This window comes from Panthera uncia, chromosome X (genome assembly GCF_023721935.1).
Source record: "Panthera uncia isolate 11264 chromosome X, Puncia_PCG_1.0, whole genome shotgun sequence".
NCBI classification, from domain to species: Eukaryota; Metazoa; Chordata; class Mammalia; order Carnivora; family Felidae; genus Panthera; species Panthera uncia.
Window position 1 is genome coordinate 26230835 of NC_064817.1, and position 26472 is coordinate 26257306.

Genomic DNA, 26472 nt, shown 5'->3' on the forward strand with positions numbered 1-26472 from the left:
ATGAGAAATAATAAAGATTTGTTGTTTTAAGCCATTAACTTTTAGGGAAAGTTTTTATATAGCATCTATACGTAGAACAACGTGAAACCACCATTTGAATCAGGCAGGTTATTAACAAGTGAAACTCCACAGAAATAATCAACAAAACCTAGCAGAATTCCATTTTTTAAAAAATTCTACATTAAAATAAATATTCTACATTGCCTATACCAGCCTATGTGATGACTACTGGGCTCTCTCACCTCATCCCATGTTTTTCCCTCTTTCCTACTCTGAGGTGAACATACACAAAATCCCTTGTCAAGAACAAAGAAAGACCTTATTACATTTATGGATATCATTGCCACTCTTTCCACATTTTAATTAGCACCAAATTGTAGAAAAATAATTATGTCAGTTGTTAGTGGAGGTAGTGGCCTGTCTCCTCCAGGATTAATATAATGACTCTGGGTCCCGGGGTAGAGTAAGCCAATGGCAAAGGTCAGTACCCTGGTCAGAAGGAGAATAAGGGGAAAAAAACATATCAACTTTTTGTGTATCCAGGGAAAGGCTGCCCTTGACCCTGAGATGTTTGGGTAGGAATATCCACAACTAGGAAACTCAAGTGAGTTTTTTTCCCCAACCCAAATAGCATCGATTATGTATTTCTCTGTTATCTGAAAAAATACAATTCCTTTTTCTGGACCGTGTCAGGCCGCCTGTTATATGTTCTCACATTATCCCTTTTTATGTCACCACAATTTGAACTAAGCAATTATTTCTGGAAGAGTGGGGATTTCTAAGACGGTGGGGTTATGCAGACACTGACTTTATTGTTCCTCACCTCTGCCTTCAGAGAAGCTCTATTATTATTCTTAGCTTTCATTTGAAATCTCAGTCTGGAGTGGGGTGAGGGGAGTGAGGTGGGAACGCACTGGAGTCACAACCTTGGTCTTACACAGGTGGGTCAGTATTCACTGCGGTCTTTGGGCCTGTCTACTTTCATGATTTGGTTATGATAGAAGCAGAGAGCATGACTTTCACTTTCCAGGTCATTGCACCGTGAGGAGCCACATCTGGGTCTGATGAAGACAGCGTATAACTCAGAGACAAATGACCTTTGAGCTGGATGTGGTAAGTGATCTCTTCTGGCCTCTGCTGAGGGAGACAATGAGTGTGTACTATTGGTGGGCAAGAGTACACAGATATTTGGGTGATTGCTGTGGCGGTTTTTAAATGCAGCACTACCTGGGAGATAGCATAGCTATCTTGGTAGCCTGGGTTCCTAGAGTAACTTTTTAGGGCAGAGACTACATACCCAGGGTAGGCTTTATGTGAAAAAGATACAAATGTATGCATTGCTTGAGCCATTGAAATTTGGGGGTCTCTTTAGTATAGTAGCTCAGCCTACAACCTAACAAACATAAAAAGAAAATGAGAACAGATGCATATATAATCACATAATTAGTTTTAGTGTTTATCTGCTCCCATCAAATGCAACATATAGAAACATAAGTGTCTATCTTGCTCACTATTCTCTCCTTCTTCCCTAGCATAATACTTAACCATATTGGAGACAATAAATACTGAGTATATTAATAAAACAATGTTCCTACCCTCCTAGGATTTGGCCTCAAGTATCTTTGAGGGTCCTTGTGACTCTCAGACTACTGGCTTTTCAGAGTGCTGATCCTGAGCTAATATTACAGGAGAGTCAGGATTCGTGGAATAGAAGCCTAAATACATAGGAATGTGTCCTGACCATTTTCCTTTTGAGATGAGAAAGAAACCTGACAGATTACACTACGGTAGATTGATTTCAGTGGTGACCTACCTGTGTGCACATCTCTCTCTATATGCACATAGCTATCCCGGTTATGAAAGTCGATGTCATCAAGGGGTGCAGCCCATTTCCCTAATCCTTGAATCTGGGCTGGGCCTTGTGACTTGCTTGGCCAACAGAATGCGTTAGAAATGACACTGACTCAGTTCTGAGCCTCAGCCTTAAGAGGACCTGTTCACTTCTGCTTTTTCTCTTAGAATCCTATTTTCTGCATGAGAATAAGTCCAGGCTAGCTTGCTTGAGGATGAGAAGTCGTATGGATTACATGGCTCATCCCTGCTGAGCTCACCCTAGATAAGCCAGGCCCCACCCAACCAACCCACCAGCTGACCGCAAAAACATCAGTGGGCCCTAGCAAGACCCTCTGGGCTTTAGATATATCAGTAGAACAGCCCAGCTGACCCAGAGACTATATGCAATTATAACTGTTATCATTTTAAGTCAATGGACCTTAGGGGTTTGTTACATAACACTTTTCTAGCACTCAATAGCTAGTACTTGAGGGAAGGCCAGAAATGGTAGCAAGCCTTGGTATTCTTAAATAATACTAGAGTTCTAAATCAAAAAAAAAAAAATGCTGAGTATGATGATGTCACTCAAGGTAGGCTCAATGCTTTGCAAAGGCACCTGTACAAAATTCATAGTAAACTGACGAAGGTAACCACTAATGAGGGGATTTTAGATCACAATTAGAAGACTTAATAGCAGCTAGTATTTATTGGCTACATATTCTGTTATCAGCCATTGCCCAAAGCAGTGAAGGAAGGGAAGAAACATCTTTTGCTCTCTAGTCTCCCACCAATGCCTCCTACTGGCTAAAATATCTAGAAGCTGGTGGCCAGAAAGCCTGGGTAACGAGGTGGTCAGAGGTCAGCTTCTTGAAATATACAATGTAAGAGGGGAAGGAACTGGAATGGATGTGAGATCACAGGGTAGAGAAGAGAATATGTGGGTTATGAGTCCCCAAAGGGTCTATGTTTCAAAGGTATGAATAAGTTGGATGTGTTCATGTTTTCTGTTAAAGATGAATATAGGTGCCCCTGGGTGGCTCAGTCGGGTGAGCGTCCGACTTCGGCTCAGGTCATGTTCTCATGGTTTGTGGTTTGAGCCCCACGTTGGGCTCTGTGCTGACAGCTCAGAGCCTGCAGCCTGTGTCTCCCTGATTCTGTGTCTCCCTCACTCTGCCCCAACCCACTTGCACTCTGTCTCAGTCTCTCTCAAAAATAAACATTAAAAAAAAATTAAAGATGAATATATATCAACTGGGGATGAATGGATGTGCTTCACACGTATCAGGAAACAAAAGTTCTTAGAAGAAGCCTCAGAACACATTGCTAAATACATCTAAATACATTTAGAGTATCTCAGAATACATCGCTTCAATATTTCAAAGTATGGGACCTGCAGTCAACTCACACACAGATTCTAGCCAGCCATTCTTTATATTCTTATTACTTAAAGTGTGGATCAAGTCCTAGAGCCCTGGCGTCATCTGGAAGCCTTCTGGGAAAGCAGCATCTCAGATCCTCTACAAGACCCATTGAATCAGAAACCTCATTTTGACAAAATCCTTAAGTAATTCACGTGTATGTTAAAGTTGGAGAAATGCATTTCTGCTTGATGGCATGTAGACCCTTTCTTCCTGAGCACCAGTGTTAGAATTTTATGATGCCTACCTAATAACAGAAAGCCCAATTATTCATAACAAAGTATTATAGTACATATTGTGTCCTTAGTTCTTCAGGGAACCCAGGGAGATGAGCGAACAAGCCTGATAATGCATCACCATTGCAAAAATGGGGGAAGAGAGTAAACAAACAAACAAACAAAAATTTAAATAAGTGGGCCATAGTTAGGAGCTAGTGAGGGGTAAGCCTGCTTGGGACTGTTATTAACTGCAAAGGTTAGTGATCATTCCAGAACTGACATGAGGTGTGGACGGTGGGCAGATGGAGCCTATGGCGTCACTGCACAAACAATTACAATATTTGGGGCTCCATTCAGAAATAACCACATTAGGAGTAAGTACGAAGTTGCAAGGGGCATCTTAAGAGAACTGATTCTTCAAGGCAGAAGTGATTATTTTATCATATTGCATTCCAGCTTCAGAATAAACAACGTAGCGTGTTAATGTCAACTTCTTCCTTAATTATTTCAGTACTTGATAATTGTTTTCATCTGCTGTGAAACACGATAAAATCTCAACTACAAACTATCTTTTCTATTAATTTTTCTGTTCCCTGGGTTGTCTTTTATTTGTTGCCAATGAATGAGAACCTCATACAACCTCAAAAGTAATTCTTCTCTCTCCCTTCACCAGCATCATCAGTGATTGTAGCAGAAAGATACAGGTCGCTGATACGAACAAAACAATAAAGCAGCTTCAAAGAGACAACAGTATGGGTCTAGGATTTGTAACAAACCTTAATAGCAGCAACAAAAGCTATCATCAAGACAGTCACTTAAATTTCGATTCAGTTGCAGATTTTTATTCTTTTGTAAACATCTAAGTAAGCCCAAGAATGACTGTCCTATTCAAAAGTGTTGATGTCACCCACATCATGAACAGGCAGAATGTGTCACCTTCATAAGACATTTATTTTTAGACTGTGTTCAAGGTATAACCATCAGTCACAGGTTGCCCAAAGATTGCAACTATCAGGACAAATGGGGTTTTCTCAAAATATCCTTCTGATGACTTTGGTTTCTGGCCCATTTCCTGGCCCATCTCTTTTCCTCCACACTTGGCCAACCATGCCAACGATGGACTCATACTTTTCCCAGTGATAACTGAAAATGTTCACAAATTATAACTGTACCATTCGGTTCAGATACTTTCACTTCTAGAGCAAAACAGATTGATTTTCTCCAGCGACAAACAATGAAATGGTCTCTTCAATGTCTTCTAATTTGTTCTAACATCAGTAAGTAAATTAAAAGGCAGCAAAACAAAGTTTGTCCGTGAGGTCCTTATCAGTCCTTCATAACCCATACGGTGGCCTTGTCTTGAACTATAAGGGGAATAAACGAGGGGAATGCTGATTTTGGCATCTAGCTTACCCTCTGTTAATCTAGCTCATCCTTCTCAGCTGACACGAGACAGAAATAACATCAAAGGGTGATAAACTCTTCCCTGCAAACCTAGGGTTCCATGGTTCGCTGGCCCCAGACCTAATCTATCAATCCATTTTCCACACAATAAAAGGTATGAAACACATTACAGATTGGTTATAAGCCCTGGCAGGTGGTCTATGACAAAAATGGAATATATCAACCAGCCCAACCTTCAGTGTCCCTTTTTCTAGAGTTTGAAGCACTAGGGGATCAGCTGACATGTATATAGTAGCCAGGATTTAATATTAAACTCTTTTAGGTATATATACACTCATACATCTTGTGGTATAAGTGTAAAGACTTGACAGGAAAGTTCACTTCTGGTATGATTCTGATCTTTTATACAAATAGCACTCTATTTTATTTTTTTGCATGACTTATTGGCTTTGCACGGTAAGTAATAAAGGAAACTGGCTTAGAATTTACAATATGTGCTCTTAAATACTGATTTAATCTTCATTTGTTATTCAACATCAGCTTAAGGGGTTGGTATATAAAAGCCTCCATTTAACGCCACTTCAAGATTACTCTATTTTTAGAAAGAAAAGCAATGCCTCTAAAAGTCTCAGGATCGACACTATGTAATCCAGTCATTCCAAAGCAAAGGCACTACAGAAACAAAAGGAACAAGCTTTCATATTAGCAAAGAATCTCTTTTTTGTTATGTCATTTCTTCTCCTTTCTAAAATTCATTGCTATAGGGCAAACGTCTTTGTGCTCATAAAGGACTTCCTTCAAAAAAGTTAACACTGAAGGTCAGAGTGACGAAATTTTTCTCTTTCTGTCCTCATTGTACTTCTCTTCATTTTACATTCATTGTGAACAGGAAAGAAAGTTTGCCAGAATAGTCACATCTGTTTTTAATCCGAAATTAGTTTACCTTTTTAATAAAGTCTGGTCCACAGCATATTGAAATGACAAATTTTCATACTCGCTGCACACTATCAGGATGTATATAGCCGAAAATACAGTTTTAATATGGAAATGAGCTGTTGCATGCTGGATTTTTGTTTGTTCGTATTTTTAAAAATAGCAGTGCATCGAAATGAACAAATTATCTAGTATTACAGTGAGGCCTCCTAATAGAACATTACATGGCTCCAATGACAGTTTCTACAAATGGTTTCTCATCACTCCACCAAAATGGGGGAAATCAACATCAAGAACGGAAGTAGGAGAAGGGCGTGGGGAAGCAGAGTGGAGGTTCGGTGAGGCTCTGTCTGGGTTTCTGGGCTAAAGTCGGCAAAGCTGACTGATCCCAAAGATGTTCAGGGTTAAATAGGTCATCTTAAATTATCCTCATACTTCCAACGGGAAAATGTTAGTGTGTGAAACCAATGGTTGACTACTTGGACTGCATAGCCAATGTTAAGAGAAAAATCCACCAGTTTCCAATAATTTTATCTGAAAGTTTGGCTGGTTATAGCTAATATGAATCATGAGGTCAGTGAAATGGGAGAGTGCTGATTGAAGACCCTCTCTGCCTTCCATGAAGTATTTGGTGACCCTGGTGACTCTAACTCTTCTGTCTTTCAGCTCTTGAATCGATCATGGTGGAAATCGTCGCAGTATTCTCCACAAAAGTCATATTTATAACTGCTTGATTAAGATGGCGAATATTATTCAGCCTTAAAAGAGAAGAAAATCCTGTCATATGTAAGAAGATGGATCTACCTGGAGGACGTAATGCTAACTGAAAACAGCCAGTCACAGAAGGGCAACTACTACATGATTGTGCTTAGGGAGGGTATCGAAAATAATCAGACTCATAGAAACAGAGAATAGAATCGTGGTTATTAAGGCAATGAGGAGAGAAAAATGGGAGCTGTGCAATGGGGACAGAGTCTCAGCCGTGCAAGGTAACAAACTTCTGGGCATCTCCTATGTGGTAGGATGCCTGTAGTTACCAACACTGTATTGTGCTCTTGAAAATTTGTTAAGAGGGTAGATCTCATGTTAAGAGCTCTTACTCTAATATGGGGCACCTGAGTGGCTCAGTCAGTTGGGCATCTGACTCGTGATCTCTGCTCAAGTCATGGTCTCCCAGTTCCTGGGATTGAGCCCCACCTCAGGCTTCATACTCACAGTGCGGAGTCGGCTTGGGATTCTCTCTCTCCCTCTCTCTCACTACTCCTCCCCAACTTGCGTGCAAGCCTGTACTCTCTCTCTCTCTCTCTCTCTCTAAATAAATAAATAAGTAAACATTAAAAAAGAAATACATAATAATAAAAAAAAGGAAAAAAAGAACTGCTACAATAAAAAAGGTGGCTCCATAGGAGCTTTGGGCTGGGTCTTCGTGTTTTTGTGGTTTAACACCATCCCGAGTTTTACGTTAAAACTATTATTTTTGACCAATTACAATGTATGTGCCAGACACAGTTACACATTTCTTGGGCGCTATCTCATTACATTTTCACCACAACCTATACAGTATGTTCTACCATAACCTGAATTTTAGGATATTATTACTGGAGTATGGACAGGGCAAATACAAGATGGCATAGCCAGCAATGGATAGAATCCATAGTCCGTAAACCTCACTACTAATCAATGAGATAAAGTGCCTCCTCGCAACTCCTGTGTACTTTTTACTTGTTTGTGAGATATCTGATTGACATTCCTGGCATTCTCTGAAATTTCAGTAATTTGGAAAGTTAAAAACCATGTATATACCCACACATATGCATATGCATATACACAAATATACATACATATATACACATCCTTTTAATAAAGTAGAATACTCATGTAAGTGAAAGAGGGAGCTACTAAAAATTATGATGTGATAACAGGCAAAACCAGGACTTGTCAGAGCAAACTGAGATGTACTCACGACGTACAACCTGGTAAGAATCCCCATCTCAACGTGAAATCATAGGAGGCAAAGTCACAGATGCTTATGTTAGAAACTTTTAACTACTATTCTCCCTACTTAACTCTCAGCATCAAACTAGCAACTATTAATTAGAAGAGATATAAATAGCTGTAATGCCAAGCTCTATGCAATCTGAATGCTCTTTAAATAAAGTAAGGGTGAGAAGTGATTATGATATGCTTAGAAAGACATGTGGCACATAGTGGTCACTCATTAGATATTTGTTGAATGATTTCATAAGTAAATGTTATGATGTAATTATTAACTACATAATGGAAATTTCCAAGATGATGGATTTCTAAGAAATACCAGGCTATGGGTCATAATATAATAATGAATAGGCAAACATGTTTTTCTTCTATTCCTTGTAAAGATTCTTTTCTTTGGTTAAAAAATGTAGTTCACATTAAAGGCAGGAATGATTGGTAACAATTAGAACAATCTATTAACCAGTCTTTGATGGGAAAGTAATCAATTGGAACAAATGTTCATTTTTGAGCAAGGAGTGAAAAAGCCAAGCTTTAGGGGCACCTGGGTGCCTCAATCGGTTAAGTGTCTGACTTTAGCTCAGGTCATGATCTCACAGTTGGTGGGCTCAAGCCCCGCATCGGGCTCTGTGCTGACAGCACGGAGCGTGGAGTCTGCTTCGCATTCTGCGTCTCCCTCTCTCTCTCCGCACACCCCCTACTCACGCTCTATCTATCTCTCTCTCAAAAATAAACATTAAACATTTTTCTTTAAAAAGCCAAGCTTTAGCTTGATTTAACTTATTCTGTTTTACTATCTATATTCATAGTAACGACTAATAATGACTAGCATTACATAGTAAACATATCTGGAAAAAGATGAAGCATCTATGTACTTGACACAAATGAAAAGAACAGATTTAAGCTGTTTACTCCTCAGATGAATACTTAAAAATAACATGATTAGAAGTTAATATAAAATGAGCTATATCTCGGGAAATTTCAATAAAGTCATTTGTATATTGCAGAAGATGGCCTGCCAGTTTCGCTCCATTTTTACATTCAAACTATTTATTTTTGTGATTTAGTATAAAAATAACTCCTATACTATTATCAGTATCACAACATTATTCCTCTATTAAAGCTTTGCTAGATATATTTTTAAATCTAATTTTTCTAGGTAAAGTGGATCAGACTTTTTTTAAGTGCATCTTAATAATGCCCTTAACTGAAATTCATTTTCCAGCAAAAGTTCTCCTTTGTGCTTGTAAAATGTTTTAGTTTTTGTATGCACTGTTTTATAATATCTAGGTGTTAACAAATTAAAGTAGTAATTTACTACTTACAAATAAGTGGCAAAACAGGATGCAAACTTTTAAATGTATTCAACAAAATGAATATAGATTTATTGTAATTAACTTCACTATCTGTAAAGTTACTTAACATCAAATACCTAAGACATGTAACTAATTCTGAAACAGCGTGAATATGTTTTCTTGTATTACCTAATCACAAATGTTCCATGGTAAAGAAGGTGGTGAAAAATAATTTGAAAACGTAGCATCTAGTTTTCCACAATGGGCAAGAAACAAAGCGAAAACTCTCATACAGTTTGCTTAAATAAAATGAAATCTCAGTTTCTTCCTTTACAGGAGCATAGGGAAAAAATGGCAAACCACATTTTTTTTCTTGTTTATAGCATTTTAACTACAGAAAAATCACTTGAGTTTCATTAAAAAGCTAAAAAAATAGCTTTTATATTTAAAACTTTTATATTTAAATAGAGAATAATGTGTTGTCAAATAAGTCACACAACCTTTCGAGGATTCAGTGTTCTAGTCGAGAAGATGTGAGAGTAATTTAGTTTCATTAAGACTCTTCCCTCTGAACAATCCCTATGAGTCTACAAAAGAAATATCCCACTTTATTTCACCTTTAAGTAATCGTTTCTTGGCCTTTTGGCTAAGATCAAGTGTATTTCACCTTTAAGTATAGGAAGAATACAATACAATTCAAAAATAATACTGATCCATACATGTTTTAGTTCTAAATAACAGGTAGTTGAAAAAAGACCTACACGTAACGAGTAAAACTAGTAACGAAGAATAAAGAAAGCAGACACAACATGACAAAGAAGATGAAAGGGATTAGAAGGTGAAGAATCAGAGAAAGAGAGAAAGCAGGCAATAACATGTCACATACACTAACCTGGGCAGAGCAAAAATGACATATATACATGCAGAAAAGGAGATCAATGAGAAACATAGAAAGATGTCAATTCATAGTCAAAGACACATGTAACAGAAATAGGAAGAGAGTGATAGTGATGGCAAGCAGTAGGAAGGGAGAATTCCTTACACACACACACACACACACACAGGTTCAGAGAACATAGAAATATGAAGAGTGCTAAATATTAAAAACTATACAGAGTCAGACATGTGTATGAAGATTACAGAGTGAGACACTCAGAAAAATACACAGAAGCTAGCTTTAGTAACATTCCCATTTTGCGGACCTTAAAGGTATTATTATTAAAGACTGTAAATGTCAAGATATGTAATAGATAAGAACAAGGATTTCATTTCATGATCCTTAGGTGGAGGTAACCATACATTTAAACCAAGGCTTGTATTCAGCTTTAGAGAAACATTTCCCATCTCTGCTATAAAGAGAAGCTATCCAGGTCAAGACAAGTTAACGCAGTTTTGCAATGAACCCATTACCGGGTCCAACGCTCCCTTAAAGCAATAGCTGTATTACCTCCAGTCGCTTTTTTCTCTATTCACTAATGAAACACAAAGGTCCCAAAGTAATTGCTAAATTGGCTAATATGCAGGACAGCACATTACAGTTAATGGGGAGAAAGGCATCTGCCACTAGGGATTGTGACCTGACATCTTTGGAGAATTCATATATTAGGAAATTGGCATATTTGTATCCCAGCAACCCTGACTTACTACTTATAATTACACCACCCATTACAGTGCTTGGGTGGAGGAGGGGGCTAGAGAATAAAGGGGAAAGGGGCCATCATCATTTCTTCTCTTTAGACTGAGAATTTGAGGTTTAATGATGATCAGGTCTTTTGATAACTGTGACTTCTTTCTTTACTTTTTAAAAAAAACTACTGACTTGTGTACTGACCTAAATATGGCACTCATTGTTTTCTATTCCTAATTTAAACCAAGAAGGATAGGGTAGCATAGGGACTGAGAAGACACAATTAAATAATTTTTACTGTGACTAACGAATAAGATTCCAAATTTTATGACATCTGGTGACAAAAGCATAGCATTAAAATTATAATTTTGGAATGGGACCCAGATAGTACGGTATATTAATACAATTCTATACAAACCAGTATTCACAATGTTAGTTTCAATTTTGTAGCATAAAAAACTTTTTTTGACTTTTTACTCTGCTGCAGAACAGATAAAACCTTGACCCACGTTCCATAAAGCTGCCATCGTGCGTTTCATAGTTTTAAATCATTCTCTTTACATTTTCTACAATTCCAATGTTTGTGTTCCTTTTGTGAGACCAAGATGCACTGAGATATGGAAACTTTTGGGGCATCACTCTTCCTTGTTCTCTTCCCATGGGCTTTGTTTTGTCAGTTTTATTTTTCAGATGCCACATACAAGTGAAATCATACAGTATTTGTCTTTCTCGGTCTTGTTTCACTTAGCACAATTCCTTCAAGGTCCACCCATGTTGTCACAAATGGCAACATTTCATTCTTTTTTAGTGGGTCAGTAGCATTTCATTGTATACATATGTGCACCACATCTTTAACCATTCATCCATTGATGTCCAGTTGGGTTGTTTCCATATGTTTTTAAAAGAATATATATTTATTTTTGAGAGTGAGAGAGGAGGAGGAGGAGGAGGAGGAGGAGGAGGAGGAGGAGGAGGAAGGGGGGAGGGGGGGGGGGGGGGAGGGAGAGAGAGAGAGAGAGAGAGAGAGAGAGAGAGAGAGAGACTGAGAGAGAGAATGAATATCCCAAGCAGGCTCCCACTGTCAGCACAGAGCTCTATGTGGCTTGATCTCAGGAAATGAGAGAGCATGACCTGAGCTGAAATCAAGAGTTGGCCACTTAACCAACAGAGCGATCCTGGTGCCCCAGGTTGTTTCCATATCTTGACTACAGTAAATAATGCTGCAATAAACCTAAGGGTGAATATATATTTTTGATTTAGTGTTTTCATTTTTCTCAGATAAATACCCAGAAGTAGAATTGCTGGATCAGAGAGCACTTTTTTAAGAAAACATTTCTAAGGAACTTCCATAGTATTTTCCAGAGTGGATGCCCCAATTCACATTCTTAACAGTGCATGAGGGTTCCCTTTTCTCCACATCCTCACCAACACTTGTTATTTCTTGTCCTGTTGGTAATATCCATTCTAACATGTGTCAGGTGGTATCTCATTGTGGTTTTGCTTTTAATTTACCTGATGATTAGTGATGTTGAGCATTTTTCATGTGCCTGTTGGCCATCTGTAAGTCTTCTTTAGAAAAATATTCAAGTCCTTTGTCATTTTTTAATTGGATTGTTAGTTTTCTTGCTATGGAGTTGTAGGAGATCTTTATTTATTTTGGCTATTGATCTCTTATTGAATACATGAATTGCAAATATTTTCTCCCATTCCTTTTCCCTTTGTTGCTGGTTGCCTTTGCTGTGCAGAAGCTTTTAAGTTTGATGTAGTCCCGTTTGTTCATTTTTACTTTTGTTGCCTATGTTTTTGTGGTTACATCTAAAAAATCATCACCAAGACCATTGTTAAGTAACTTCACACTTCTGTTTTCTTCTAGAAGTTGTATGATTTCAAGCCCCATGTTCAAGTTTTCAATCCATTTTGAGTACATTTTTGTGTATCTTGTAAGGTAGTGGTCCAGGCTCATTCTTTGCATGTGGATCTCCAGTTTTCCTAACACCACTTAGTGTAGAGATTGCCCTTTCCCCCTTGCAAGTTCTTGCCTCCTTTGTTGTAAACTGACAATGTATACGAGGCTTTATTTCTGGGATCTCTATTCTGTTCCATTCATCTGTCTATTTTTACACCAATACCACAGTATTTTGATTAATCTAGCTTTGTAATATATAGTTTGAAATCAGAGAGCATGATGTCTCTGGTTTTATTTTTCTTTCTCAAGATTGTGTTGGCTACCGGAGTTCTTTTGTGGTTTCATACAAGTTTTTTGGCCTGTGATATTTTGGTGAAAAATGGCATTGGAATTTTGATAGGGATTTTAATGAATCTGTACTTTGCTTTGGGTAGTATGTTTTAACAAAATTAATTTTTCCAATCCTTGAACATGGAATAGCTTTCCATTTATTTGTGTCTTCTTCAGTTTCATCAATATTTTATAGTTTTCAGAGTACAGATCTTTCACTGCCTTGGTTAAATTTATTCCTAGGTATCTCATTCTTTGGATGAAATTATAAATGAGACTGTTTTTAAAATTTCTCTGATAGTTCATTGTTAGTATATATAAATGCAACAGATTTTTATGTATTGATTTTGTGCTCTGTAAGTTTATTAAATTTGTTTCTTAGTTCTAACAGTTTTACAGTAGTCTTGAGAGTTTTCTATATAAAGTCTACAGAGAAAATAAATATAAATTCTGTATAAAATCATGGTGTCCAAAAATAGTGACATTTTTACTTCTTCCTTTCCACTTTGGATGACTTTTACTTCTTTTTCCTGCCTAACTGCTGTGGCTCAGACTTCCAATACTATGTTGCATAAAAGTAGCATGAGTGGGGATCCTTGCCTTGTTCCCAGTCTTAGAGAAAAAGCTCTCAGCTTTTTACCATTGAGTATGATGTTAACTTTGGGCTTGATATATGGCTTTTATTATGTTGAGGTATGTTCCATCTATATCCACTTTATTGGGAATTTTTGATCATAAATGGATATTGAATTTTGCCAAGTGCTTTGTCTCCATCTATTGTGATGACTATGTAATTTGTATCCTTCATTTTGCTAATGTGGCATATCACATTGATTTGTGGATGCAGAACCATTCTTGCATCCCCGGAACAAATCCCACTTGAGCATGGTGTATGATCCTTTTAATGTATTGTTTAATCAGGTTTGCTACTATTTTGTTGGGGATTTTTGCATGTATGTTCATGAGGAATATTGGCCTACAATTTCTTTTCCTTCTTTCCTTTCTTCCTTTATATCTGTGGTATTCTTGTCTGGTTTTGTTATCAGACTCATGATGGCCTCATAAAATCAGTTTGGATGAGGTAAACTTCTATCACTATGAACATCCCTCTTAGAACTGCTTTTGCTATATCTCATAGATTTTGTATTGTTATATTCCCATTGTCGTTTGTCTCAAGTATTTTTTTTTTCATTTCTCCTTTGATTTCTTCATTGATTCATTGGTTGTGGAGTATTGCCTAATCACCACATATTTGTGAATTTTCCATTTTTTTCCCTCTTGTAATTGCTTTCTAGTTTTATACCATTGTGGTTGGAAAATATGCTTGATATGATTTCAGTCTTCTTAAATTTATTGAGACTTGACTAACTTAAGCACTTAACATATGCTCTCCTCTGGAGAATGTCCAATGTGCTTTTGAGAATATATGTATTCTGCTTTTGGATGGAATATTTTGTATTTCTCTATTAAGTCCATCGGTCTGATGTGTTAAGGCCAATGTTTCCTTGCTGATTTTCTGTCTGAATTATCTATTCATTGATATAAGTAGGGTATTACAGTCCCCTGCTATTACTGTATTTTGTATGGCTTTCTATTTCTTACCTCCTTTAGGTCTGTTAAGGTCTGCTCTGTATACTCGGGTGCTAAGTATGTTGGGTGCATAAATATTTGCACATATTATATCCTCTTGTTGGACTGACTCCCCTCACCACTACTTAATGCCCTTATTTGTCTTTTTTTACAGTTTTTGTTTTAAAGTCTTTTTTTTTTTTTTTGGCCTGATTATGTAGGTACGTCAGCTTTCTTTTGATTTCCGTTAGCATAAAATACTGATTTCCATCCCTTCACTTTCAGTCTCAGTGTATTCTTATATCTGAGGTGTATCTCTTTTAGACAGCATATATATGGGTCTTTTTTTTTAATCTATTCAGTTACTCCATGTGGTTTGATTGAAACATTTAATACATTTACACTTAAAGTAATTATTGGTAAGTATGTACTTATTATTGTCATTCTGTTAATTGTTTTCCAATTGTTTTGTAGTTCTCTGTTCCTTTCTTACTCTATTCCCTGGTGGTTTGATGACTTTCTTTAGTGTAATGTTTAGATTCTTTTCCCATTATCTTTTGCATACCTGCTACAGGTTTTTGCTTTAGGGTTACACGAAGCTCTCACAGCATCCTATAAATCTAACAGTCTATTTTAAGTTGATAGCAACTCAAATTTGAATGCATTCTAAAATTTTTCTTTTCCAAACCCACTCCCTTTTTATATTTTTGTTGTCACAATTTACATTCTTTTTATTTTATATATTCTTTAGGGGCATCTGGGTGGCTCAGCAGGTTAAGTGTCCAATTTCAGCTCAGGTCATGATTTTGCAGTTTGTGAGTTCGAGCCCCACGTCAGGCTCTGTGCTGACAGCTCAGAGCCTGGAGCCTGCTTTGGATTCTGTGTCTTCCTCTCCTTCTGCCCCTCCCCTACTCATACTCTGTCTCTCTCTGTCTCTCAATAATAAATAAACGTTAAAAAATATATCCTTTAAATAATTATTGTAGTTTTATTTTTTTACTGCTTTTGTCTTTTAACCTTCATGCTAGCTTTTTTTAAAAAAATTTTTTTTTTCAACGTTTTCTTTTTTATTTATTTTTGGGACAGAGAGAGACAGAGCATGAACGGGGGAGGGTCAGAGAGAGGGAGACACAGAATCGGAAACAGGCTCCAGGCTCCGAGCCATCAGCCCAGAGCCTGACGCGGGGCTCGAACCCACGGACCGCGAGATCGTGACCTGGCTGAAGTCGGACGCTTAACCGACTGCGCCACCCAGGCGCCCCGCTAGCTTTTTTTAAATGTTTATTTTATTTTTGAGAGAGAGGGGAAGTGAGAATGAGTGGGAGAGGGACAGAGGGAGAGAATCCCAAGCAGGCTCTGCGCTGTCAGCATAGAGCCTGATGCAGGGCTTGAACTCATAAACTGTGAGTTCATGACCTGAGCCAAAGTCAGACGCTTAACCAACTGAGCCACCCAGGTGCACCACCATCACACTAACTTTGTAAGTGGTTAACCTACTATCTTTTCTACATATTTACCAGTACTAGTGAGATTTATACTTTCATGTTTTCTTGTTACTAATTAGTGCCCTTTTTTTTCAGCTTATAGAACTCCCTGGAACTTTTCTTTTAAGGCCAGTTTAAAGGTGATGAATGCCTTCAGCTTCTGCTTATCTGGAAAACTCTTGATTTCTCCTCCAATTCTGCATGATAACCTTGCCAGATAGAGTATTCTTGGTTGGAAGTTTTTTCCTCTCAGAATTTTGAATATATCATGCCTCTCCCTTCTGGCCTGAAAACTTTCTGCTTAAAAATCTGCTGAGATTCTGGGGTGCCTGGGTGGCTCAGTCGGTTAAGCGTCTGACTTCAGCTCAGGTCATGATCTCACAGTCCGTGAGTTCGAGCCCCGCGTCGGGCTCTGGGCTGACAGCTCGGAGCCTGGAGCCTGCTTCGGATTCTGTGTCTCCCTCTCTCTCTGCCCCTCCCCTGCTCGTGCTCTGTCTCTCTCTCTCTCAAAAATAAATAAAAAAAAAAAAACATCAAAATAATTAAAAAAAAAATCTGTTGGGATTCTTATGGGAGTTCCCTTGTATATAATGCATTTTTTTCTCGTTACTTTTAAGATTCTGTCTTTAGCTTTACTTTTGACATTTTCACTACAATGTGTCTTATTGTGAAAATCTTTTAGTTCGTTTTATTTGTAACTCTCTAGGATTCCTGGATCTGAATGTTTATTTCCTTCACCAGGTTAGAGAAGTTTTCTGCCATTATTTCTTAAAATAAGTTTTCTGCCCCTTTCTCTCTTCTGCTAAACCTCTATAATGTGAATGCCATTCCACTTGATATTGTCCCAAGGTGCCTTAAGTTATACTGACTTTTTCAAATTATTTTTTCTATATGCTGTTATATGTGGGTGAGTTCTAGGGCACTGTACTCTAGCCCACGAATTCTTTCTTCTGTTTTGTCTTGGCTGCTACTGAATGTCTCTAGTGTGTTTTCAGTTCTGTTTTTGTATCCTTCAACCCTGAAACCTCTGTTTTGTACTTCCTGATATCTTTTATCTCTTTGTTGAAGTTCTCACAATGTTCATCCATTCTTCTCCCAAGTTTTGTGAACAAAGTGATCACGGTTCCTTCAATCTCTTTAACAGGTAAATTACTTAACTCCATTTCGTTAAGTTTTTGTTTTTCTTTCTGAAGTTTTATCCTGCTCTTTCCTTTGGAATGTATTCCTCTATTCCCTCATGTTACAGGACTCTTTACGTTTGTTTCTATGTATTAGGAGAAACAGCTACCTCTCTCAGCCTTGAAGGAATAGCCTTGTGTAGGAGATGAAACTTGTCGTTCAGCTTTGCCCTAGCTCTTGTTTGTTTCTTGAATCTCTGCAATCGTCTAAGCAGGCTCATTTATTCTCGATAGGTTTCAGTCATTGAGGATGTACCAAGACCTTGGACTGTTCCCAAGGGAGGGGATCTCGGTCAGCTCTGAGTTTTAGGCTGATTTGGATACAGATGCTCAGGCTGCAGCTTTTAAAAATGCAAATATATACAGTCCTGTGGGGCCACAATCATGAACCCTGGCATCACCCAGACCAGGAGATCCAGAAGTGTCCCCCGGGTGACCGTTACAAAAAGTAGCAACAGTTGAGTATACGAGGTCGTTTCTGAGAGGTACTAGTGAAGTAGAGTGAGGTCAAGAGAAAGGACACAGATAAAAAAAAAAAAGAGAAAGGACACAGATAGTGTCCCCTGACCTACCTTCCCTGAGAGCACATCCATAGTTTCTATGTCTGTGGCAAACTTGAAATCTGCCCCCCAGGCTGAACCTCCAGGAAAATAGGCTTTTTTTGACAGAAAAACTCCGGTATATTTCAGTCTGCTGTCTATACTGTGCCCTGGGTGTGAAGGCCTGCCCCAAACTATTTCTCTCATCGTTACAGTCCCATGGGACTCAGGAATGCAAGCCTTTCTGGCCACCAAAGTTAGGCAGTCAAGGAGAGTGCCCCATGTGGCCTGTGTGCACCTCCTGACTTCAGCAAGGCAGCTGGAGAGCTCAGGAATTGGGTGGGCACATCTGTTGGCCTTGGCAAGCAGTGGGAGAGTGCAGGAAACACGTGTTGCCCATGGCTTTGGCAGGGAAGCCAGAGATTTCAAGAACTACGCAAGCCTGCCTGTGCTAGCATGGGAGAGCGCAAAAGTGGCACTGACCAGCATTTCCATCTGGGAGAGGTTCCCAGCAGATTCCTTCCCCCCTACCTCACTCTTGATGATTAGCGAATGGGTCTCCTTCATAAACAGTCTAGGCATTTTCCAAACTGCTACCACTGTCCTGAGCCTGGGGCAAGGGAGTCTGTGTGTAAGCCCTTTAAGAGCAGTATCTCAGTTCCCTACAGCACTTTGGGTATCTTCTGGAGGTAAGACCCAATGGTTTGCAAAGCTAGATGTTTTGGGGGCTCATCTCTGCAGCGCAGGTCCCATGAGTTGGGGTGGCTGCTGTGGAACATGAACTCCTTGCTGCTCAGGTAGAAGTTGCCTTTTCGTGAAATCCATGCCGATTATGGGTTGCCATGCCAGCGGTGAGGTTTCTGGAGAGAGAGTGTCTCTGCCTGTCCTGTCTGTTTTGATGTGGCACTTTTATCCTTGGTCATGGAGGAACTGCTCAGCTAGTTTTCAGCTGTTTTTCCGGGGGAACTATTTCATATGTAGCTGTATCTTCACTCTGTCCGTGGGAGGAGGTGAGTTCAGGACCTTCCTATGCTACCATGTTGGACACCCCCCTCCCTGCCTAGTGAAGTCTCTAGTTTTGTTTTGTTTCTTTTCCCATCATCTACATAAACTTTTCTCAGTATAACTTTTCCATACCTAATACTTAAAAAGCAATTTGTGTCATCTTTGAAATAAGGCATTTTATATTATGTGAAAATTATAGTCCACCAGTATCTTCTTGGCCCCTGGTATAAAGGATTACAGTTTGCTTTACATTTTGGATAGAACAAAGTTAACAGGTATTAAATATGCTCAGTAAAGCACTAGAACTGTTGTCAAAAATGGATGTGAGGTTTTAAAACATTTTCGGAAGGTCTAAAGCATATATGAGTAGGGCATACATGAAGACATATAAAGGAGAAGTAGCCCTAGGTACGGGGGGATCTGACCTTGGCAGAATTGGGCAACCGGATGAAAGATACCATGATGGGTGGGGCTAAGAGGTGGGTTAAACTTGCGGTACTAAAGTCTGTAGATGGAAATTCGCCCCTAGCTCGAAACTACCACACAATGAATGGCCTGTCCTTAACATTTACTTAGAAGCAAAAATAAATATGAATCAAGATAAATAAGAAGTATGTGATTCTTATCTAAAGAAATTAAACTTGGTACCTGGGCTGAATCTCGGCAGGTGTTGTACATACCTCACCATAAAGCCCACTGCAGTACAGAACTTGAATATCTTTTAGCAAGACAGTCAGTTCTCTTCCTTAGCACACAGAGTAAAAACAGTCGATTTGCTCATTCTTCTTCATAAATATGAATATAAATATATTTATATAATAAATATCATACAAATATATAATAAATAGGTTTATATAAATATATAAAAGACCACTGGCTGCATGAATAAAGTCCACAACCTCAAAAAGAGAAAAGGACATGGAAATAGACAAAATCCTTGAAATACACAACTTATAAAAGATTACACACACAAACACACACACACACAAAGAAAAAATCTATCCATCCCTGTATCTATTAAAGAAATTGAACCAATCATCAGAAACTTTCCCATACACACACACACAAAAGCTTCATCATCAGATGGTTTTACAATTGAATTCTCTGAAACACCTTGGAAATAATACCAATCTTCAACAATTTCTTCCAGAAAAAAAAGAGAGACCACTTCTCCAGTAATTTTTATGACAAGCCTAACATTGCTATCCACACTTGAGAAGGATATTATAAAAAAACAAAATACAGACCATTTTCTGTCATGAACAATACAAAAATCCCAAACGACATATTAGAAAATGACTCCAACCATCTGTAAGTAGCACAAGACCTCATGACCAGTATGATTTCTTTCAGGGATTCTAGAGTAGTTTCACATTCCGGAACCAATGGCTGTAGTTTGCCGCACTCACACAAAGGAAAAATCATACGCTCAATAGATACAGAAAAATCATCTGAATATATTCAATACCTGTTCATAATAAAAACATGAATTGGGAATAAGGAGATATTCTTTAATTTGATTAAAAGAACCTATAAAATGTCCTACAACAAGTACATTATTTAATGCTAAGTTATTGAGAGCTTCCCACCTGACACCGGGAATGAGCCAACGTTTCCCATAATTGCCACCTCCAGTAAACATTGTATTGGAGGGCCTAGTCTGTGCAAAAAATAAAAAAATAAAAAAATAAAATCCTAAGGATTGAAAATGGGGAAACTACCTCTATTTGATGGCACAACTGTGCACATAAAAAATGCAAAAGATGCTGAAAACTATTAATATTAATAAGTGAATTTAGCAAGGGCAATGAATATGTGCATAATATACAAAAATCTATTATATTTTTATAAACCAACACCAAAGAGAAAATAAAATTCAAAATGAAATTCCATGTATCATAGGATCAAAATGTCAAATATTGGGGACAAAATCTAATAAAACGTGCAGGTCTTCTGCACTGAACATGGAAAGATGTGATTGGAAAAAAGCATTCAAGAAGACCTAAATAAATGAAGGGATATATCATTTTCACAGATCAGATGACTCCATATTGTAAAAATGTTAACTGATCTACAAATTCAACATAATTCCATCACTATCCTGTCAAGCATCAGTAAAAATCGATAAACTGATTCTAAATGTACTTGGTATATCAATGAGCCAAAAATAGCAAAGATAATGTGGACTAAAAAGAACAAAAATGGAGGTGTTAGATGATCAGACAGACCCTCAAATCTTAAACAAAACAATTGCATGTATGCAGACCATGAAGTGCATTCAGTTATAAAAAGGAATAGGGGCACCAGTCGGTTAAACGTCCAACACTTGATTTCGGCCCGGGTCATGATCTCACAGTTGGGGAGTTCAAGCTCTGCATTGGGCTCTTTGCTAGCAGTGCAGAGCCTACTTGGGATTCATTCATATTCTCTCTCTCTCTCGCTCTCTCTCTCTCTTCCCCTCCCTCCTTCTCTCTCTCCCTCCCTCCCTCTCTTTCTGCCCCTCCCCTGCTCGTATTCTCTCTCTCAAAATAAATAAATAAACATTAAAAAAATAAAAAGGAGGGGTGCCTGGGCGGCTCAGTTAGTTAAGCTTCCGACTTCACCTGAGGTCATGATCTCATGGTTCATGGGTGTGAGCCCCGCATCGGACTCTGCGCTGGCAGCTCAGAGCCTGGAGCCTGCTTTGGCTTCTTTGTCCCCCTCTTTCTGCCCCTCCCCCGCTCATGCTCGCTCTCTCTCTCTCTCTCTCTCTCTGTCTCTCAAAAATAAAGAAGTGTTAAAAGAAATTAAAAAAAAAAAATAAAAAGGAATAAAATTATGATACCTGCTATGACATGAATGAACCTTGAAACCATGCTAAGTGGAATAATTTACACACAAAGGGACAGATAAAGAATCAGTTTACTTTTAAAATCTATCTAGAACAGGCAAATTCATAGAGACAGAAAGTAGATTAGAGATCATTTTGTGTGGGTGGGTAGCTGGATGTGGGGTTACTGCTTAATGTTTACAGAATTTTTGTTTGGGGCAATGACAAAGCTTTGGAAATAGATGACTGTAATGGCCGCACAGTGTGAATGTAATAAATGACACTGAATCGCACACGTAAAAATCATGAAAATGACAAATTTATGTTATATGTATTTTCCCACAATTACAAACAATAAATACACCAAAATCATTGAAATATACTTTTTAAAACGGATGTATTGTATGGCATGCGAATTACGTCCCAGTAAAGCTGAAGATTGTTATTGAGCCAGGATGGTATTGGTGGAGGGACAGACACAGTCACAAGGAAAAGAAGCAGTGAACTGGAGGGTGCTCTTCTTAATGTAGTTTCCTAAGAAGATTTTGTTGGTGGGTGGGACTCATAGTCAGACCATATGTCTGACCCCAGCCCCAGTCTGCTGGGGCGATAGTCAGATGAATTTGTGTGCTTTTCTTCCTCTCTCCTGGGGCAGGAGTCACTTTGGGGTCATTGTTATTGAGCCAGCACAGATGTTCACAGCAGTACGATGGGAAAAGAATTGCCTTTGATAGATCGATGTTGCTTTGCGTGATCAATTCATACGCGCCACTGATTTTAAAGAATATGTATGCATTAATAGGATAAGTATTTAAAAATATTAAAGTTATAAAGTATCCAAGGTAGAAAGCCAAAGACTCACAAGTTAGGTGACTAAGCAAACCTAAGGAACTGAATGAACAAAGAAACAAATACATGGAACACCTTTGGGAGAAGGTTAGTGTGCGCTACTCACTGACTAAGTCTGCGCCAGAAGTAAGGATAAGTAATTGTGATTCATAATCTTTGTTGAAGTGGGCCACCTCCAACTTGCTTAAAGACCATCAATATGCACCCGAACGCTGAACTACTTCATCCCTTTTCCAGTCTCGTTCCTTAGAGTGGCTCACGCAAAGTAACGACGCAAAGTAATATTTTGGCATTTGCTCATGAATATATTGTCATCCACCATCACCATTCTTTCCAACTATAATGAATCATATGGCCAAACCAGACGGTCAGGTTGGAAAAACAACAATCCACCTACCTGGCCCCCCCCACTCACCGCCCCCCGCCCCCAGCAATAAAACACCCATGAACCAAAACAAATACAAACACTTGGAACATTTAACACATGTGACAGAAGAGATGGTTAATGTCTAACCTTTATCCACTGAAGATTTGTCTGCTTGAGCTTATTTTCAAGTTTATCTTGCTCTTCTGGGCTTATGGGAGCACTTACAAGCACTGTTCCTCCGGTTTCATTTAATTGTTTTAGAATCCCCTGGCGCAGGGGCAACTCTTCCGCCAGTAACTGAAACAGACAAATGCGACAACATTTAAAATGAATTACAGCACAATTCCAACTATCTTGTCTTTGTCTCTACTGATTAGTCTCTCAAAATGAAGCAACTTGACTGAAGGCCAACGGGTACCTCAAATACAAACCACTTTCTAAAGAGTACAGAACTGATGGACCAAAGCACTCACTCCCAAGTAGAGAGGCCTATCCTAGAAAGGACCAGCATATCTCACCCCTCAAAGATTCTTTTCAAGAAAAACAAGGTGTTACACGGCAGGATGAGCTCCAAAATAACACATCGCAATCAGAAATAGAACAATCTGGGTAAATTCATCATCCTCTCAGGTACTAAGCCTCCATGCTATAATTTACTACTGATTAAGAAAATGCATTATCATATCGAGAGATAACTAATACTGAGAACATACTCGGTACAAGACACTGTGTTGACCTCTTCACATATTATAAAAGTTAACTGAGATAACACAATTCTATGAGGTAGACCCTATTATCTTCATCTTATACGGAAGAAGACTGAGACAGAGACCTTAAATCCCAACAAAGAGGTTAAATACCAGCTCCAAGGACACAAAAGCAGCGAGCGACAGAGCTGTGGTTCAAACTTGGGCAATTTCATTCAAGAACCCTTATTTGTAACTCCTCCACATTCCTGAATTTCTTTTATTCATTCAGCATCACTTTATAAATGCCCTTTCCCAAGACTTACAAAACTGCCATGGTTTTCTTTATTTATTTGTGCCACCTAGAGCTGCAGTGTCCAAATCAGTATCATTACCTACATGAGGCTATTTGATTTTAAATTAATTAAATTTCAATAATATTAAAAACTTAGTGCCTCAGTCATACTACCTTTCAAGTACTCAAAAGGCACATGCAGCTTGTGGTTACTGCAGTGGATAATATAGAGCATTACCATCATTACGGAAAGTTCTATTGGACACTGCTGATCTAGACTGTCTAAGGAGAAAAGAAAATCAATGCCTGTTTATTAATAAGTAAATCCCACTAAACATGTCTCTTAAATGAGTTATCAATTATATTGCTATATATAACCTCAATACATGCAGGAAAGATTGATTTTCAAGAACAAGACTGAGTTCATTTTCCTATGACAGCCTCACCTTCAGATGAACTACAGATCCAAAACTTGTTTTCTTTTTTTTTTTTTTTTCTGATATCTGATAGATAGTAGGGACTCAGTATCTGTTCACCGAATTTAACATTAATTTTATTTTTATACTTTATCCTCTCTTCAGGTACAAATCTCTTGTTTCACAGAAATAAGTGGTTGACATTGGAGTCTAATTTGCATGTACAAACCAACTGAATCATTGATAAAAGAGCAATTTCATTTCCCTTTGATTGTATGACCTTGTAAAATGAGAATAACAGCAACCGTTTTGAAAGTTTTATATGAAGATTAAATAAAATAGCAGATGTAAGTACATCTAATACTTAGCACATAATAGAGGATGATTAAATGTTAATTTCCCTTTCCCTTTCACCTTCCCTTCAAGAATTACAGCAAAACAGATCCAAATAAGTTTCTTTCCTGAGACTAAAACCATGGAAGTTAATCGAACTGCACAATCAGCGCATGTCAGTCAGCCAGCTGGGGTAATCAGTACTAAGCAGACATCACAGTAGGAAGGCATGAAAAGCCACTTGAATAAGCTGGATGCCTATTCAACCAGTATAGAATGTGAACCAACACCACGCGCTCCCAACCAGTCCCAGACAAAACAAACATTGTTTCAGGCGAATCGAACACCTCTAATTAGAGGCTGAGATAGTGAGATTGATTTGGCAATTATGATCTTTCCTAAGAAATAGGATTCATTTCTAGAGTCTCTCCGGTTTTTGAAATAATTTGCAGTTGCAGAATTCTCCAATATGTGCAAAGTTAATTTCAAGTTAGTTTGCAAAATACTGCCATATTTTACACACACACACACACGCACACACGCACACATTTTTTTTTTTTTTTACAAAAAAATATGCTCATTGGGAAACGCTGGGTTAAAACAAAATAAAGCTTTGAGAAAATTTACGGATGACCTATCAATAATGTAATGGGCAGGAAATCAATGATTAAATATATTAAAAAATAGACTCATATACTCTTTATACAAGTAGTCCTTGGAGGTTTTTAGAAAACAAAATTACCTTGACTTGTTCAAGTTTTTGTTTTAGCTGCTGCTCATTCCCAGGTTCAAGTGGAATATTAGCAACGTTGTCTGCTTCTTCCAACCATAAAACAAATTCATTTACATCCCTTTGAAATTCTGACAAGATATTCTTTTGTTCCTCTAGCCTGGAGAAATAAGAATAAAACTGGTATAAACAACTTATTTCTCAAACTTTTCTTTTTTTTTAAAGGAAACTCAGAAACAAACAAACAAACAAAAACCATGGTAACACTTTCAAGGAAAGAAACAAATTAAAAGATGTTAGCAATACACATTTTTAAACAAAATTCATTTACTTTGAACAAAGCAATTTTAATCTCTCAAAAATCTCTAAAATATAAGAGATAAAAACTAGTGAAGAAAAAATTCTAATTTTAAAATTCCAACAACATTATGTCATGAAATTAGTGTTTCTCAACGTCAGCACTACTGACATTTAGGGTTGAATAATTCTTAGTTCTGAGGGGCTGTTCTCTGTACTGTATATTATGTAGAACAACTACATAATATAAAGTTGCATGTTTTAACGTGCTTAAAAAAAATACACCTTTCTGGTAAATTGTAGGGTTAAAAATAAAAACAAGGGAATAAAAAAAACAACACTAAGTTATTGCATGTTAAAATGTTTTCCAAATTATGATTCACCATCTTTTTTGGAGGAAAGAAGAAAACTGAGTTAAAATATGTTATTCATTTATTGGCCATAAGTTTATCCTTACATGTTGAATAGTAACACCGTTGAACAAAATGGTCTGCACCTCAAATAACTTTTGAGAGATATATCTCCTGTATGTAAGCTTTTAATTGAAGTAAAATATAAATACATATATATATGTATATGTCTATATACACTTCTATATATATACATATATATAGAAGTACACATATGACTGAAGAGCTCAAAATATTTTTTAAAAGTATACAAATAACCAGAAAAATAGAATGTCATCAGAAGCCCAGGGGCCCCTCTTGTCCCTTGCAGGCATTTTTTCCAAGTATAACCAGTATCCTGTCAACTTCGATTATGTTGTCTATATTGAACACTGAGTATATGGAATGATATGCTATATCCTCTTTTGTGTCTTGTCTCTTTCACTCAACAGAATGTTTACAATAATCAACCACGTGGCATAGAGCTTAATTTGTTTATTCTCCTGGCTGCAGAGTATTGAACTATCTAAATACATATCTCTGTTGGTGGATAGTTGGAATGTTTCCATT

The 26472-nt window shown here is 37.8% G+C and overlaps 1 protein-coding gene across 1 annotated transcript in view; it reads right to left on the minus strand.

Annotated features, from left to right (window-relative positions):
- Positions 1–26472, minus strand: part of DMD (dystrophin) — a 1998908-nt gene that overhangs the window by 747864 nt on the left and 1224572 nt on the right. The window contains exons 46-47 of the mRNA XM_049644567.1: positions 25229–25376; positions 22904–23053 (exon numbers count right to left, since the gene is read on the minus strand). Coding sequence (XP_049500524.1) covers positions 22904–23053; positions 25229–25376 — 298 coding nt within the window. The remainder of the gene's footprint in view (positions 1–22903; positions 23054–25228; positions 25377–26472) is intronic.